This window comes from Rhopalosiphum padi, chromosome 1 (genome assembly GCF_020882245.1).
Source record: "Rhopalosiphum padi isolate XX-2018 chromosome 1, ASM2088224v1, whole genome shotgun sequence".
NCBI classification, from domain to species: Eukaryota; Metazoa; Arthropoda; class Insecta; order Hemiptera; family Aphididae; genus Rhopalosiphum; species Rhopalosiphum padi.
In genome coordinates this window covers 35,412,861-35,430,240 of record NC_083597.1, presented here as the reverse complement: position 1 = coordinate 35,430,240, position 17,380 = coordinate 35,412,861, and the positions used below count along the sequence as shown (strand labels likewise).

The 17,380-nt window shown below is 32.2% G+C and overlaps 3 protein-coding genes across 15 annotated transcripts in view; 2 read left to right on the top strand and 1 right to left on the bottom strand.

Annotated features, from left to right (window-relative positions):
* LOC132932360 (coiled-coil domain-containing protein AGAP005037) overlaps positions 1-7,678 on the top strand; it is a 171,203-nt gene extending 163,525 nt beyond the window's left edge. For 11 of the 13 annotated variants that reach the window (XM_060998764.1, XM_060998788.1, XM_060998781.1 and 8 more), the window contains one exon: positions 1,977-7,678. In XM_060998764.1, coding sequence (XP_060854747.1) covers positions 1,977-2,966 — 990 coding nt within the window. In that variant the 3' untranslated portion in view covers positions 2,967-7,678. The remainder of the gene's footprint in view (positions 1-1,976) is intronic. The other 2 variants (XR_009662872.1, XM_060998796.1) reach the window with 2 other exon arrangements.
* Positions 7,679-10,512: 2,834 nt separating this feature from the next.
* On the bottom strand, positions 10,513-17,099 carry LOC132932431 (6-phosphogluconate dehydrogenase, decarboxylating). The gene is made up of 7 exons (XM_060998813.1): positions 16,869-17,099; positions 16,480-16,700; positions 13,783-14,027; positions 12,411-12,905; positions 11,387-11,520; positions 11,100-11,322; positions 10,513-11,028 (listed from the first exon to the last, which is right to left on the bottom strand). The coding sequence occupies exons 1-7, from the start codon at positions 16,877-16,879 to the stop codon at positions 10,909-10,911; spliced, it is 1,449 nt and encodes a 482-aa protein (XP_060854796.1). The 5' UTR covers positions 16,880-17,099; the 3' UTR covers positions 10,513-10,908.
* LOC132932442 (protein Abitram) lies at positions 14,756-15,604 on the top strand. Its single transcript, XM_060998822.1, has one exon. The coding sequence runs from the start codon at positions 14,955-14,957 to the stop codon at positions 15,522-15,524; it is 570 nt and encodes a 189-aa protein (XP_060854805.1). The 5' UTR covers positions 14,756-14,954; the 3' UTR covers positions 15,525-15,604.
* Positions 17,100-17,380: the final 281 nt, after the last annotated feature.

The following is a 17,380-nucleotide window of genomic DNA, read 5'->3' as shown; positions in this document are numbered from 1 at the left end:
CTTCCCGTAATTAAAAAATCTCTTTCACACATAGTTTTAGATATCCCTTTCGCGTAGGTTACACCATAATAATATGTTTAATGAATAATGTGATAGGTATCGTAAAGAATATTCTGTTAAAACAATAGACAATGTACCAATTATAATATTAAATGTTGTTCCTGAATTGATATAGTTGCATTTATTGCCACTATTATTTTACTTAATTAAATTAATTTTTAACAATTTACCTATTTAGAGTGTGACTTCAACAAATTTAATTAATCGAGGTTTCTATTAACAAATATAATAGTCGTGGGTTAGGTTAGATCAGGTTAATTTTCTATTAACAAAGACAATAATCGTAGGTCGTTATAATTAAATTGTTAAACAAATAATACCTATGCACTATGTAATGAGAATAATAAAAACCGCAAAATCTTAATGCTAAAACAGAATTGATGAAAAAAAATTGTATTACACTAAACGTGGAAAAGTTTTTCTGGTAATAAATGAAGTAAATGAACTAATAAGAAATAACCGCGAAAAACTCTTTAACCTACTGCCATTTTTATTTCATTAAAAAAATTTAACTATACTACTTTTTTCATTTTTTCCTTCAACTCAATATTTTTTTTAACCTAATTATAATAATATATAATACCTATAATACTCTTTTTTTAATTACCATAAAACCCACAGACAAAATTGTTCGCACAGTTCCTACACTCGATAACGACTTTATTTTTAGGTATTAGCCTCTATACTCTATCGTAAAATTTAATCTGTAAAAAAAATGTATTTTAAAAAATAATAATAACAATAATTTACCAGTATTATTAATACATTAAAATTCAATTTAAAAAATAAATTATTAAAACAGATAATTTAACCAACGCTAAAAATAAACTAAAGCGTATACAGATAATTTCGGGTAGAAAACTCATCCTTATAACCTGAATAAATTATTATAGCCGAAACAAAAAATTTGTAAACATAATATAATTTATGTATAATCACGTACACTAATAATATATTTTTGGACAACTCCGAGGAGAGATAAATAAAAACATATTAGTATACATCCATCGTTCGCGTAAAAGCAGCTCGTATGCCTTGGTGTTCTAAACGAGATGGATACGTTCGATATTTTGTACACCAATCGTTTTAAGACTTGGAATGATATTATACAGAGGATATTCAACCATAAAACTTAGCCGACATCGTAAAAGTAATTGATTGAAAAACAGTTTCTCGCTCCCCACAACGAATCGAATAGTTCTGAAATAGAAAAATAATACGTAATCGCCACGACGTGTCGACACGTAAGGAGGACTCCGAGTCGATCTACATAATGATACAGGTGCTGTTTTTGTTAATCGTCGTACGCAATATCTTAACCCGGTACCCGTCGGCTATCGAATGATCTACATACATAGGTCGACCGGCGTCCTCTTTACGATACGATCTACAGGTTCTTCAAAATGATTCATCCGATTTCAAATGCTTACCGTATTTTTAATTTCACGTTTAGAGTACTTAATGTATATAACGCATTTAATAAAATGATAATATTTCAAATTTAATTAATAGTACCAATTATAATGTTCTATGTGGCTTGCTTGGTCACACGAGCGGTATCAAATATAATAAAAAAATTAGTATAAAGTCACAACTGAAATTCATGTTATGTATATCTGTTGTGTTTGACTCTATCAATTTCTCGATTTACGTGCACAGGGTCTTTAACAAATTATTTCCAAAATAAGTTTATTCGCACAGCGTAAGATCGTGTGACCTGGAAAGTCAAGTACAAAGCATCGGATGATTCATTTTGAACATTTCTGTATTTATTTGCAATCCTGATGTACGGAATATAATATAATATTTAATAATATTACCTACCATATTATTATTATATTCATTTTGTACGCGTGCGAAAGTACATTGCGGTCAACCCAGTGATGATATTAATAATTTTCGTGTGGTTTTCGTAGGGGAGTATCGCTGGACAGGGGAGTGTCGTGGAGCAGACCGGAACAGGAACAGACGACGGCGCCGGTGGTGCTGGAAAGCGCGAGCCAACAGGTGCGGAGAACGCACTCGACACTCTGCTAGACGAACTGCAGACAACTCCGGCGGCTGCGGCGGCGGTTCCAGTGGAATCAGTGGCGGCGGAGCCCACGGTGGCTGCAGCAGAGGCGGCGGAGCCGATGACGGTCGCCGGACCCGCGGTCCCGGTCGCCCCGAAACCAGTATTGCGGCGTCTGAGCAGCACGTCGTCTGAGACAGGAGGCAAACCACCCGTGCCGGAACGGACGCCCGACCTGCAGAACAAGCGAATGCCCCCGCCGCCACCGCCGCGGACTAGTTCCAAGTCACCGGTGGCATCACCGACCACGGCTGGCAGTGCGGTGGGGGCCCTCTCGTCGTCACCCAGGGGCTCGATGTCGTCGTCGTCGGCCGGCGGCAGTCCGCCCAGCCGAAAGGGTTCGCTGACCACCGTGGTGGCGCTCGGCGGCTGCGGCAAACCGCCGATGCCCGAACCACCGACCGTGACCGCACAGCCGCCGCCGTCGGTGGCCGCGCCGACCGCCGTCGCGACGGCGACCAGACAGGAACAGTTGGAGCAGCGGCACCAGGAACTGTTGAAGAAGCAAAAGGCGCTGCAGGAACAGTACACGCGGCTGCAACAGTTGCAACGGTCGCAACCGCCGCCCGACCTGCTCCAGCTCAAGAAGACGGGTAGCGAGGGCAACCTGCTGTTGAAAATGGGGCTGTCCATGAGCGCGGCCGCCCCCATATCGGGTTCGCTCACCCAGCTGGCCGCCGCTGTCACCACCGGCACCACTGGCGCCACCGCCAACGACGACGCCGAAAAGCAACGGTCGACAGCAAACAACAAGACCACTGCTCCAGCGGCGGCGACTACGACGACGACGACGACGACGACCGTCAACAAAGTGTACGAGACGGACATCATATGACCCACGACCGATGTTTGAAACGTGAAACGGCAAATCTATCGCACGTGACGCAAATCTGAGCCCGTCGGTTGTGCGTTATCTTATTATCATTGTCGTTGTTGAACTATAATATATACACGATGTTATTGTTGTGACGACCGCCGCTACCACAGTCACCACTGTCGCCACTGCTGCCACTGCGTTCGCCGCTGCGCATTCCGGATTTCCGCGGTTACCGCCGCTTTTACCATCATCGATGACACTACTACAGTCCAGTCTCCTCTGTCTTCGCGCCGCCGTTTTTACTCTCGTAACACATTAGTTTTATATTTACTTTAATTATTTTTATTTTAAGTGTCGGGTGGGGTGTCAACTTGACAAAAATTGTATTTACTTAAAAAGTAACGTCGTGCGGGTGGTCTGAACACTACCATCATATTATATTGTATAAATAAACGACGAATAGACTTTACTTTCGATAACTATAAAAACAACGACCAAGTCTCGAAAACCGTTTTCTCTAGACCGATTCAAGTACGAATTTAACATGTTAAGCAAAAAATGCAATTCTACAACTCACGTGTACAAGTATTTATATAGTACATCGCCTTCCAGCTACGTTTTATTTTTCTAACAATAGCAATGGCACTACCCGACATTGTATATCAAAAAAAAAAAAATGTACCTATATAACAGGTACCTATTTAAAAACAGACGACCAGACGTTATCCTCGTTTGACGATTGTCTTAAATCGGACAAAAATGTAAATGTATTTGGCTTTTAGTCAGCTCACATGCTCAATAACCCTGTACATATTATACATAAATATATATACATATATAGATATATTATACACAATATATAGTAATAACATTTATTTATCGATTCGTTAATATGCATAATATTATATAAAATATTATCGCGTGAATATACCGTTTCAATCCGACGAGAATCGCTTGTTATTCTGCAGGTTGGTAAACCACGAAAACGCAATAATACATGGTGTGGGGTGGGGGGTTGTTGTCTTAACGTTCGAATTATACATGACATTCTATGTATATACAATACATCATAATATAGCCTGTAGTCACACGTCGCTCGTAAGCGTACAGAAGGTGCTCTCGTGTAACGCGTATAATCTATAATATTTAATATTTATGAGCGCACGCCGACTGTATGATATAATAATATTATTATCCTATACCGATCTCTGCGGACCACGAACAGTCGAACGAGAATTATTTTTGTTTCATTTCTCCTTTTTACCACATTATTATTATTTATTCACCGCCCTAAACGTGTTCGCACATGAATCTAATTATTGACTCTACAAGGGAACGTGGGTGTTAATTTTTTTTTTTTACTCATTAATCTTTCGGTCGTGCCAAAAATCGTTCCTACATTATTCATATTATTATTTTTGTTGTTACTATTGTTATTATTGTTGTTGTTGTTGTTGTTGTTGTTGTTGTATTACGTCGTCTCTACATCGTGACGCGTGTCGCTAATCGAAAATCGAAGTTTCTCAAATCGGAGACCACACGTCCATCATCTCCGGACGTGTCATTTTACGCTATTAAAAATGTATAATCGATCAACGATCTCAATATCACGACGTATTATAATGCTATAGTGTGACAACATTTATAACCCGAGTATATAGTACGTCGTCCCCAATGGTTTGCTAAAACCGTTATAGATAACCGACGAAATTCGCGTTTTCGATTCCACGCGCGTCGACAATACTCGGGTTCGTTTTTAATTTTCTACCGACTATTTTATCGCCGAAAACGGTTCGGTAAACGCACTCATTTAATATGCGATTCGATAAGTTACGATTTATGAACGACGTGTCGTCAGTTGGTATTTTTGGCGAATGCTTTAATATTTTCGGGTACGACACCATGATAACTTAATTTTTTCCACGCTATAAAACTTTATACGCATAACCCATTAAATACAACTCCTAGTCAATATACGCATGGTTCTTAATATAAATGTCCATTTCAACATCATAATCTCCGTCGACTTAAATTCGGTGTTGACCAGCTGCCTTCAACACAAAATAGCACACCTGATACAAAGAGGGAAATTTTACCGACATGAACATAGTTTTAGATGCGACCATTTTTTAAAACAAATTTTAATGTATACCGCTTATTACTGTTGTTACGGAAATTATTGTATTTATTCTTATATATATACGATATTTTTCCATTATTTAATACCATAGCCGCGTCAACGACGTCGTGTCGTCTCATATTTACGTTTCTTGTTTTACACCAGACATGGTATATTGTATAGGTACATAGTATTATATGTTGAGAGCAAATGGTACATTTTTCTCTTTCTCGTATTTCTGGGAATTAGTAAAAAAAAATAATGATAATAATTTTTACGGCGTCTAGTATATACCCCTTAATTTCACTTGTCTAATACATAATATAAATACTTAATTGTACAAATTGACAAGCCGACTCGCAGTCGATTTATACACATCCAAATACAACCGTCGCGACGGTTACTGAACGCATTCTGTTAAAATATGCTACTTACAGAAAAGAAAATTGAAACAGCAAACTCCCGGTCTGCCTACCTAAATTTTGAAGTTATTATTTTCCTCGTCTGTGATCAGTGATCACACTTATCGTATATAAATTCAAGTATTTAATATTGCACCCGAATTTTCTCAGCCGAAATCGCTTTCTATTCCGGACTGATTTCTTACGCTCGTAGGACTTGACACGTTTTCCGATATAACTTTATCGTACGCGTTCACGCAAGTATAAATGGTCGAATGACGAATGTTCTGAATTTCACGATATTCAAACAACACCGGAGATAACTATTTCTCGTTCTCGCACCACATACACATAAACACACTCGCGCACGTTTAGTCGAAAAAAATATTACTACACACCACTCATTTTATTACGAGCGTATCGTACGCGTTTTTGTCGTTTGTATATTTTATTTAAATATTATACGTATCACAATTTATTACTGTTAATCACAAACCCTATGTGTACAATAGTTTTTGGGCATTTTTTTGCGAAATTTATCGCCTATACGTTGCTCAAAAATGCGCGTTCGTCACGCCACTGTATGGCGATAAAGCTGTGCGGAATCCGATATTTTCTATAGTTATAAATAAAATGTCTAAACTCGGGGTGCGTACCGTCAAGATAACGGCTTAGCCCTGCAAAACTCTGCGTAGGGTAGTTTTGTAGGGCACAGCTGTTGTCGGTTTCGAAATTAATTATCAAAATCTCAGTGACGCAAACAAATGTTATATTCGCGCGGCTTTCCCTCCCCCCCCCGGCCACCGGTAATATAATAGGGCTGACAACTTGTCAGTGGGTTTAAAGCCAATTCCGTTTTAAAATATCATCGTATTATAATTCAATCAATACCATTTTTAATATATAGGTGTAGGTGTAACCAACGTTATAATATAACCTATTCTATGATATGTTTTCCCCAAGTAAAACAAGAACTTGATTTTTCTGGGCTAACCTACCTACCTATTCATAGAGATAACGAAATGATGTATAATTAATTGTATATTTACATGATACTGCAGTATTGCACACATGTGCGTAAACGCGTGCTTTTCAAACAACAATCGCTACTCTAATTTTCACTCTACAAAACGCAAATGGTTATCATAAAAAAATTATTCTTTCGTTTTCACACCGGTCGACGTGTATTTTTATCATTATGGCGTGTGTACATGGCGGGGCACTAAAACGAACAATTTCAAAAATTAATTTACAAAATTAAAATACGAATGAGAATGAACTATTAATAAATCAAAGTACAGTAGGTACGTGACGTGACTATTATAAAAAAAAAAAAAAAAATTATTTCCATGACCGTCTCTTCCGTTTTTTTCTCTTACTGAAACATGTCAAGTTCGAAATGAACGCGGAGGCACACAAAAAGGCCACGTGACTATCGTTATTTTTGTAAACGATTATTTATTGCAAAAGCACATTGTTTATCACTAAATGGCGTATTGTTTTTTAATAAATAATAGGTACTTAAAACATTATCGAGAAAACCTATTTTTTTAAAACGGTCGTTTCACTGCCCTTCCCTGTTTACCTACAACGTGTAATAATAACACGATGAGTATGAATGGGCAATGATGTCTAATTATTATAATTATTACACGCCATAATTACCTACCTATGTCTTTACGCGTACATTGAGCAAATAATATCGTTTCATTGACGATTTGTATATTCAGCACACACACACACGTATTATTTTAAGTCATTATATATTATTAAATATTTTATATTACGATAATTATTAATGTATTTTATTTGTATTCATTTCGATTTATTTATTTTATAACTATTATTATTACTGATGTAATATATGAATTACCCATCTATACGTGTATTTATTATTATATTTGGTCGTTGTGCGATTTTTTTTTTTTGTACGTTATTATATACATATAGACATTATTATTATTATTAAAAACGAAACTATACAATCACTGTTTACATGTACATTTTAAGCATTACTATTAAAACATATATAAATTTACTATTATTTACGAAGATCAGCCGAGCGGCCATTATGCAAATAACGAAGTTTACACCACTGCGAGTGTAACATAAAATATATATACATAATACATATACAATTATAATTATTTATTATATTTATTATTATCATTATTATTATTCTTAATAAAAATATCTACACGTTGTTTGAATTACACTACGTTTTATTTGTATATTATAAAATATAGATTTAATTAGATTGTTCAGGATGATAACGAGGGCGATACGTTTTAGGTATAATTAACTAATGTGTATCCATAGGCGTGAACAGGGAGGGGGCATGAGGGATCAACTTCCCCCTTGGTATTTTATAAATTAATTTGAAAAATATTATCAAAAAGGAATTTTAGATTTATGAGAATTATTTTTTCAAGAAAACTGAAAATATAACTGAGTTTATATTTTGTTTAAAGTTAATGAAGTTAGTTTTTAAATTAACCAACTCCTTGTCACTACATTTTCAAAAAAATGCTAACTTTCCTCTATTTCAATATTATAACAGCAGCTACTCTTGTGGAACTAAAATCTCTTCGCAGTAATGATAGTTTCGAGTTTCGATCAAATTTGAAGGGAAACAGAACAGCTAGCTTCCAAAGAATCCATTTCACCACCTATAATTCCATGAATAAGAAAAATACCTTCAAGATTACTATTTACTGATTAGGTGGTTGTGAAACTTTAATTTCGAAAAACGTTAGCATTAAATTTTAAAATTAATATTTCTATACAATATGATATAAAATTAAAATTTGCAGAAAATAATTTAAAAATACTTAACGCTCATCAAAATTGTTTAAGTACTAGATAGAACAGGGATGAAAACATTTTAGAAGTTTGTAACACCTACATTATTAACTTCGATAATTTAAAGGCAGAATTAAAACTATTTGGAAAAATTTTCGTTTTCATCTCTTTGTCGCCTCAAAACATTTACAAGAAACACTATTGCCCAAGAAAGACTTAGTAACATGGTTATTTTATACATATTGATACTTTTAAAATTAATTTTGATACTAAATTGATCAGTTTGATAATTGATGCAAATTCAACAGAAAGAGGTAGAAGATTTCAATTGTTATAGACATATTGCAAGATTGAAGATTATAATATTCTGTTTAACTTTTAATAATGTTATTTGTATAATCATTACCTAATCAGACTAATCATAATTAAGTGTTTAGTATTACATATTTACATTTATTATGATATATATAATACCTAACTATAAATTATAACATAAGTTATATTATATATTATATTTATAACGTTATAACTTATGGACTTCAGAAATCGGAAATAAATTCCATTTTATGTAAAAAATAAAATAATGGGTAGAATATAGAAATGCAGAATGTTTTTATTAAATAAACATAAAATATCATCTTATCAAGCTTTTTTCATCAAGTCATTTGATTTTAAATTCTACAATATAGATTTAGCTAATTAACTTAGATAATATTATTAAGTTATGCTTTCCGGTTTCCACGGATTAAGATTTAAGTATATTTAATCTCGATGTATCTTTAAGTATACCAGTATACGATATATCTACATAAAACAAAGTTTCCCCCTCCCCTATAACAATTGCCCAAGTTACGTCCATATGTGTATCTGTAATAGATTCCAGTAATCAATTGATCAATAAATAAGTTTTTAATTTTCAAGCATTTTAGTGTGTAGATTTTTTATGTTAATGTTGATGGAATTAAATCGAACATTATTTTCATATTTAAAAGTAGGCAAATAGAAGTAAATCGAATACAAGCACAATTGGTCCATGCCCTCAGTAACTGTCTGCAAAGAAAATGATACATCGAACTCTAAGGCGTATCATAAAAAATATGAGATTGGGCTCAAATTTTAGTCCGATGATATATGTAAAATAGATTATGGACAGTTAGTCGTTCGATATGTATATATTAAACGTTAAAGATGACTGATTCTAATTCAAGATTCCTTAAGAACAATCAATTTATATTGAGGGAAACATTAATTGTCTTAAAAATTGAAACGTCAGAAGTCAGTCAAGGCCGTATCTGAGGGGGGAGGGGGTCCAAGGAGTCGGGTGTTTTCTTAGGTAAAATAACTGTTATTCTAAATTCTTAGAAATTCAAAAACATAATTGACTCGACTTGATTGATTTGTATTCAGTTTTAGTATTTTTTATTTTGACCTGTTTTAAAATATACGATCAATAAAATGTCTATCCTTGAAAATTTAAAAAACTTAATTGAATATAAATTTTTTTGATATTGTATTTTTGAAAAAAAAAATTTAACTCAATGCCATCCAATCAGAATTTTCATACTTATTACTAGGACTGTGAATTTAATGCACTAAAAAACCTTAAAAAATGTATTTAAAATTTCAAAAATGCACTTAAAATGGTTTTTAATTTAATTGTTATAATGATATTGGTACCTATATTATATGAATAAAAATGTATTTATTGAATAAAAAGTTGATATAATTTTAATTTTGAAATTTATTGATTCAATGCAAAACATAAGTTTCATAAATGGATTTTTGTTACATAATTCAAATTATATACTTATAATTCTGTTTTACAACCACCAAAAAAAATGTACTTTCTTACAAATTCACAGCCCTACTTATTAGTTATTACCATTAAAAAATCACATTTGATTAAATTGATTTTTCAGAGATACTAAAGATGATATGGGACTTTTAGGACCTACTGTATATAATATATAATTTAATACATAGAAATGTCATCTTTTTTTTTTTAATTATTACAATTATCAAATGTAGTACCCAATACTTTTTTATTTTTAACATCTATTATGCAATTGTTTATTTGTTAATGTGTAAAATATTATTAAAGTGTTACAGTATCCCTAACATGTAACGTTAATAGGTAAATTGTTTCCCTAGGTACATTCAACCAATTAGTCTATGAAAAATACTACTCATAAATCATGGTACACATGAAATAGTACAGTAATTGATAATTTGACACTTAACATTAACTTTCAACTTAGAGCTTTATTTCATAAACTAACACAATTAATATATGATTAATAAATTAAGCTTGTTTTAAAATTCACCATTTTTAATAAATAATATATCATACTCTCATTAACAAAAAGGGTTTTTGACAAAACAATACATTTTTAACAATAACAGTACATTATATAAATACAAAAGTTCAAAAAGGTAAGTAACAATAATCATGTATTACAATGCAGAAGCATATAAATATTATTTTAAATTTGAAAATTATTAATTTTAAGTAGATGAAATTACATTTATTTAAATACAAACGGTTTCAAAAAGCAATCTGTGAAAATATATAAACCCAGTTTGTGTGTTTGGTCCCAAAAATTAAATAATTTACAGCCAATCAGTGTTTGTTACACAATTAAGCTTTATATGTGCTAGCTGACACATCACCACCAGTACCAGTCCAGTTTGTGTGAATATATTTTCCAGGAGCTGTTAATAGCTCATATGTATGAGCACCAAAATAGTCACGTTGAGCCTAAAAAACAAAATATTGTAAAGGTATACTAAAATTTAAACTATTCATTTTGTGATTAGTATGTATTTTACCTGTAATAAATTGGCTGGAAGCCTAGCACTTCTATAACTGTCATAAAAGGCAAGAGCCGTACTGAAAGCTGGAGTAGGTATTCCTAGCGTGGCACTTGAAGCAACCACTTTGCGCCAAGCTACTTGACTGTTATGTACAGCATCCTTAAAGAATGGATCAAGTAACAAATTCTTGAGATTTGGATCAAGTTCAAATGCTTGTTTGATTTTTCCCAAAAATGCACTAAAATCATATTTTTACAAAATAATTTTATCTGAAGCTGAAATAAAACATTAATGAATACAACCTTCTAATAATACATCCTCCCCGCCACATGAGTGCAATTCCTCCATAATTTAAATTCCATCCGTGTATTTTTGCAGCTTCTCGCATCAACATGAATCCTTGAGCATATGAAACAATTTTAGATGCATACAATGCCTGAAAACAAAATATAAATATTAAACAGTAACAAAAATATTTGTATTACATCAATATATAAACTATCAGTTATTGAAATAATTTAAATATAATAGAAATCACAAGCATTTAGCATATCCAATATCCCTAATATCCTTTATTGTGTGGATACAGATCTGGATTACTAATCATAATTAGTAGTTTACATACAAATATTTATAATATGCTGAATATGTGCAGAATTTTGGTGTTTTTGTGTTTATAATAATTAAGAGTAATATCACTATAGCACATACATTAAGACTTGCTTACACAGGCTTCCAGACATAAAACTACAGATTATTTTCATAATCACATTATAAGCATATCAATTCTTATTAGAACACATTCAATTTCTCTTTTCACTTTTCTAGATCTCTTCACATAATACTAATATTGCTAAAAATCATCTCTATTCAAAACAATGTTATATATTATACAATACCCAGACTTTGATTTCTTTACATATATGTCACATAAAATAACTAAATGTCAAGTTAAGTACTAAAGTAGTTATCTACCATGTCCTTAATCATTATTATATTACTAATTAATACTAATTCAATAATTAACTCAAATATTGTGATGTCATATGACTTAATCTTAATGGTCTTAATGTACAATAGAGATCATGCCCATTTTATTCTAATGAATAAATTATTACTATATCAGTACTCAAAGTGTGAAAACTATCATATTGTGTCTTCAATTTAGGTATGGGTTTTCAGAATTAATGAAACTTTTTTTATAAATTCTATTTACAACAATAACTTTTCTAACTTATACAACAAGCTAATAATTACAACAAGAAAAACTCACTGTCCCTTATATCTTGTAGTAACTGATTTCTATAGTATTTAATATTAAATTACCTTTCCGATGTCTTTTAAGAAGGCTTGTTTATCTCCTTTAAAGGTATCTGTTGGTCCTTTAAGAACTTTACTAGCTTCTGCTCTCTCATCAATTAACGAAGACAGACAACGTGCAAACACAGATTCTCCAATCAATGTTACCGGGACACCATAATCCAATGCAGAAATTGCAGTCCATTTTCCAGTACCCTTTTGGCCAGCTGCGTCGCGGATTTTTTCAACTAAATATTCTTCATCTTTGTCTTTGAATTGTAAAATATTTCTTGTGATTTCTATTAAAAATGAGTCCAATTCTCCCTTGTTCCATTCATCAAAAGCCAATCCCATCTCTTTGTTATTCATATTTAAAGCAGATTTCATCAAATGGTATGCTTCACAGATAAGTTGCATGTCTCCATATTCAATACCATTGTGAACCATTTTCACAAAATGGCCAGCACCATCCTCACCAACCCAATCACAACAAGGTTCGCCATCAGCTTTAGCAGCGATACTCTGTAAATTAAATATTTTTAATTACAAATTGGAATACAATTAAAATTTGAAATTCTCAACAGTAATAATAGGAGCATATTTAATTTAATTATAATGTCTATATACTATATTTATTGTTTGAAATAAAATCTTGTTCAAAGTGAAAGTAATTACTTTCATGGCATTACTATAATATCAATAAGGTAGATGTAGTATTATAATAATATAAATCTAGTAGACAGTTGCCTTGAGGAAGTATGAAAATATAATCAAATGACACGCCCAAATAGCCCTGTACTGGTCATTAGAACAATAAACAAAACTATTTTTAACTGTAGGCATGACATAAATAAACTTGTAAATACATATATTTTTTTATTAGTTTAATGGAAATATTCATCATATCAGGGTTAGGTTAAAAAAATATAAATTTGAACAGATTTTATATTCAAGATTAATTTAATGCTTGCCTCTTTAAATGTGTAATAATATTTGCAAGAATATATTAATTGAAAATAATAAAAAAATGAAATAATGACGTACAATTTCCAACAAAAATAGGTATTATCTTACAACAATATATTTTTTACATTTATATCATCTTTAGATATTGAATACAATTATAACAATGTTAAATAAAAATTGATAGGTTAAGTAAAATGACAAGATTAAAAAATCCCAAGACTAAATACTGATTGTATAAATATCATAGCTGGTAAGCCTAGATATAGAGAATATGATTAATGCCAATGGTGTATCCTGAATTTTTTTTTGTGAGGGGAGGGCACACATTGTCTTAAATTTTATAAAACATATTGTAGTATGCGTTCATATATACAAATAAATATAAATCTTTACACCACTGATTAACGCAATATTCATATTGAAAACTACTCACTTGGAAAATATTCTTTATGTTTGGCCAAGCTATTGGATTTCCACCAGGCATTAATGATGGACCATATCGAGCACCCTCTTCACCACCAGATACTCCTGAACCAACAAACAACAAGCCTTTCTGGGCAAGTGTTTTAGTTCGACGTTGTGTATCCTGGTATTCAGAGTTTCCACCATCAATAATTATATCACCTTCTTCCAACAGCGGTTCAAGTTGGGCAATAAAATCATCAACGGCACTTCCAGCTAAAACAAAAATAAAATAATAATAATCTCAAAAAAAAATTAACATTTCAAATTTTAGGTATACTTTGAAGATGGTTTCAAACAGTGGAATACCAAAATAGGCTTTTTTGAGGCAATTGCTTTTAGACCAAAATTGATGGGTGAGTACTGGGAAATTTAGTATCACAAAAACTTTTTAGTAATTATGTTTATACTATTAAGTTAAAAAAAAATATATAGTTTAAAGATGTGGATGCATGAGTGACCAAATGGTAATGTGCCTCAGGTCTGAAAATTGTTCAGCATGCTAATGATTGCAAACATAAATACTTATATAATATTTGGTAAATTTTCTAATATTTTAATAAAAATGTACTTTATTAAAGTTATTGTAAAATTACTTAAGCTCTTACATGTATGACAAAATCATATTTTGATAATTTGTAATTGCAGAAAATGTTCCAAGTATAACAAAATATTTATTTAAAAATAAATACAAATAATTATAATGAATAACACTTATATGAGTTATATGCATTTCAATAGAAATTAACAATTAACCGTTTGATAATAGAATGTTCAAAAAATAAAATAAATTAAAAATTCAACTAAAAATTAATGTTGGCAGTTTTACTTTTATAATTCAAAAATAAGAGGCATCCAAATAAATATAAATATTTTCAGTTGGTACTATTGGTTTTAATAACATCACGGGTTAATTTCTATGCAGTAATGACATTCAGATAATACTTTATCCGTTATCAGTAGCACGTTTTTGAACACGAAAATTTAAAGATTTAAATTTGAACTTGATGTCATATCTATCATTTTTATAGAACGATTCTTCGCAACAAATCATTAATATTAATAATTTATTCGGCATTTAATCAAAACTTAAAACCTATTTTTAAAATTTAACTTTTGTATACCGCGTACACTGTGATAAAAATGGAAAAACCGAATGTATATGATTTCGGTATTGATGATGATTCAGTTCCATCAATAGAGCAATCCGTTGAAATTTCTGAAGACGTTCCGCCAACTGTTGTTCAACGATACTTTGAATCTCGTTATGCCACCAACGTCAATGACAAACCCAATCAAGACTACAGCGTGTTAATTCATTCCAATAATCTATGCATTTTGTCATTAGCATCCAGTCATGTTTTAATGGGCAAAACCATTGAAAAAATAGATTTCCAAGTATCAGAAAACACTCATCGCCTCAGTAATATTATGACGGGAAAAGGAAAACGAGGAGCTCAAATTGTACAGGCAGGATCTACTCTATGCAAGGTTCATTGTTCTGACGGGGAAGAGCACAAAATACTTTCTGCCATTCCAGGCAAATTAGTGGAAATGAATAGTAAGCTAGCAGAAACTCCAAATATCATGTTAAATAAACCAGATGATCTTGGATTTATAGCAATAGTGTTGCCACAAAAACAGAGGTTTGAAAAAATCAGAGATGGACTTTTGACTAAAGAACAATACACAATAAGAAATTCTACAGTCTAACTAAAATATAAAAGAATTGTTTTTTTTACTATTATGTAGGTACTATTATTTTATAAATAAATACATTTATGAATATATCAGCTTCTTTTGTATTTTTTATTTAAATTTTAGTTCTAAAACTATAAAGGTTTAAAAAAATTAATAATTTATTAGAACTATTACTAACGGTACATTCAAGTTAATTATTCTTTCATGAACATTCAATAATCATTTTTTAATTAATAAGAAACATTATTAAGGAGTTTACAGTGACACAATAACTTAAGTATTACAGCAACATGTTCGGCTCAGATGTTTATCATAATATTCATAATAAAGGTGTTAATAATAGAGATACAGCACTATTGTACTTTCATAGATACACAGATGCAGCAAATAGTACTTTCACTACAGTTAAAAATTTATTTTGGACTTAATGAATTGGTAAATATTTATTTAAAAGGCTTAAATAAACAGTATGACTAATTTTTATAATGCTAAATTTAAAATAAAAATATCATCGTTCAATTTTAATGATTTAATGAAAAATTATAAAATAAGTAAGTATTATACTGATTTATCCACACATGTTTAAATACACATACAAACATAACCATGTACTTTACCCATTAAATGTCCATAGCTTATTTGTATACTAACGTTACTACCATACAACAGACTGATACACAAATAGGTACATCATTTTTACTTTGCATATACTTTACTATTTTTACCTAAACCATAATGAGGGAAATAAGTTAACTCATTCATTGTTCTGTTGGACTGGTTAAAAATAAATGCTGCACCAAACACAAAAATTCTTACCATACCTATGTGGTACTTACAATTATATTCTGAAATTTAGTTTCAAAATGGAACTACTTTGATAAAAGGTAGATAATCTAGTATAATCTACTTGCGTTAACATTAGTTTTATTCGAATATTCAATTATAACTGTAAATCTGACTTATGTACCTTTGACAAGCATCATAACTCTGCGTGGCTTTTTCAACGAATCAACCAATTCCTTGAGAGAGTGCGCGCCAACGATGTTCGTGCCTTTTGCACCCTTTTCTAAAAACTCATCCACCTTTTCGACGGTCCTGTTGTAGGCCGTGACAACAAACCCGTGATCGTTCATGTTAAGTATGAGGTTTTGGCCCATGACGGCCAAGCCGATGAGTCCAATATCCGATCTGCGAAGCAAGTAAGACATGTTAGTGATTATCAAGAAAAAATTAAACCGATCGCAAATGTGTAGAAATAGTTAAGTAGTGTTAAACTGCTAAATCCAATAAACGGTTAAGTTGGATAAAGTAAAATATAAAATATTAATAAACTACTAACGTAGTGGTGTTACTCACTTGCCACTCATGGTATCGCGTTCGGCGTGCGTGTAGACAGCAAAACGGTCAGTGGGTGAATGGCGGACGGGCGGTCAGCGCGTTGCCGATAACCGCGATAAAAACGACCAGCGAAACGGATCAAGGTCTCGCCGCCCGGAATATCGGTATACTTTACCACTACCAAGGTCGACTCGACAGTCGACTGGTTCGTCGTGAGTGGAGTAAACGACGGTACAAGTGTACAACAACTACCAAGGGTATGACCTCAACGCGAACCGCGGCCTGCGTTCTATGGCGAGCCGTTGTTTGTGTGTATGACGGTTTTTACTTTTTCACTTTCGAGTTTCGAGTTTTCGCATCGATTCGGCGGCGGCGTTATACCAGTGGCCAGTCGTAATTATTGTTTATTGCCGTTGTTGTCATTATATCGCGTTATGTTTGAATTTACGTTACCTATTATATCATTTATTATGGTAAAAATAAATGATCGTCATACCGCAAAACAACGGCCCAACAGTGTATTTAGAGTA

Coding starts and splice junctions, on each gene's coding strand:
- LOC132932442 (XM_060998822.1), top strand. CDS start 14,955: ATGGAAAAACCGAATGTATATGATTTCGGTATTGATGATGATTCAGTT.
- LOC132932431 (XM_060998813.1), bottom strand. Junction 14,028..16,479: donor AGTTATGATGCTTGTCAAAG/GTACATAAGTCA, acceptor TTTTTGTTTTAG/CTGGAAGTGCCGTTGATGAT. Junction 12,906..13,782: donor ACATAAAGAATATTTTCCAA/GTGAGTAGTTTT, acceptor TTTAATTTACAG/AGTATCGCTGCTAAAGCTGA.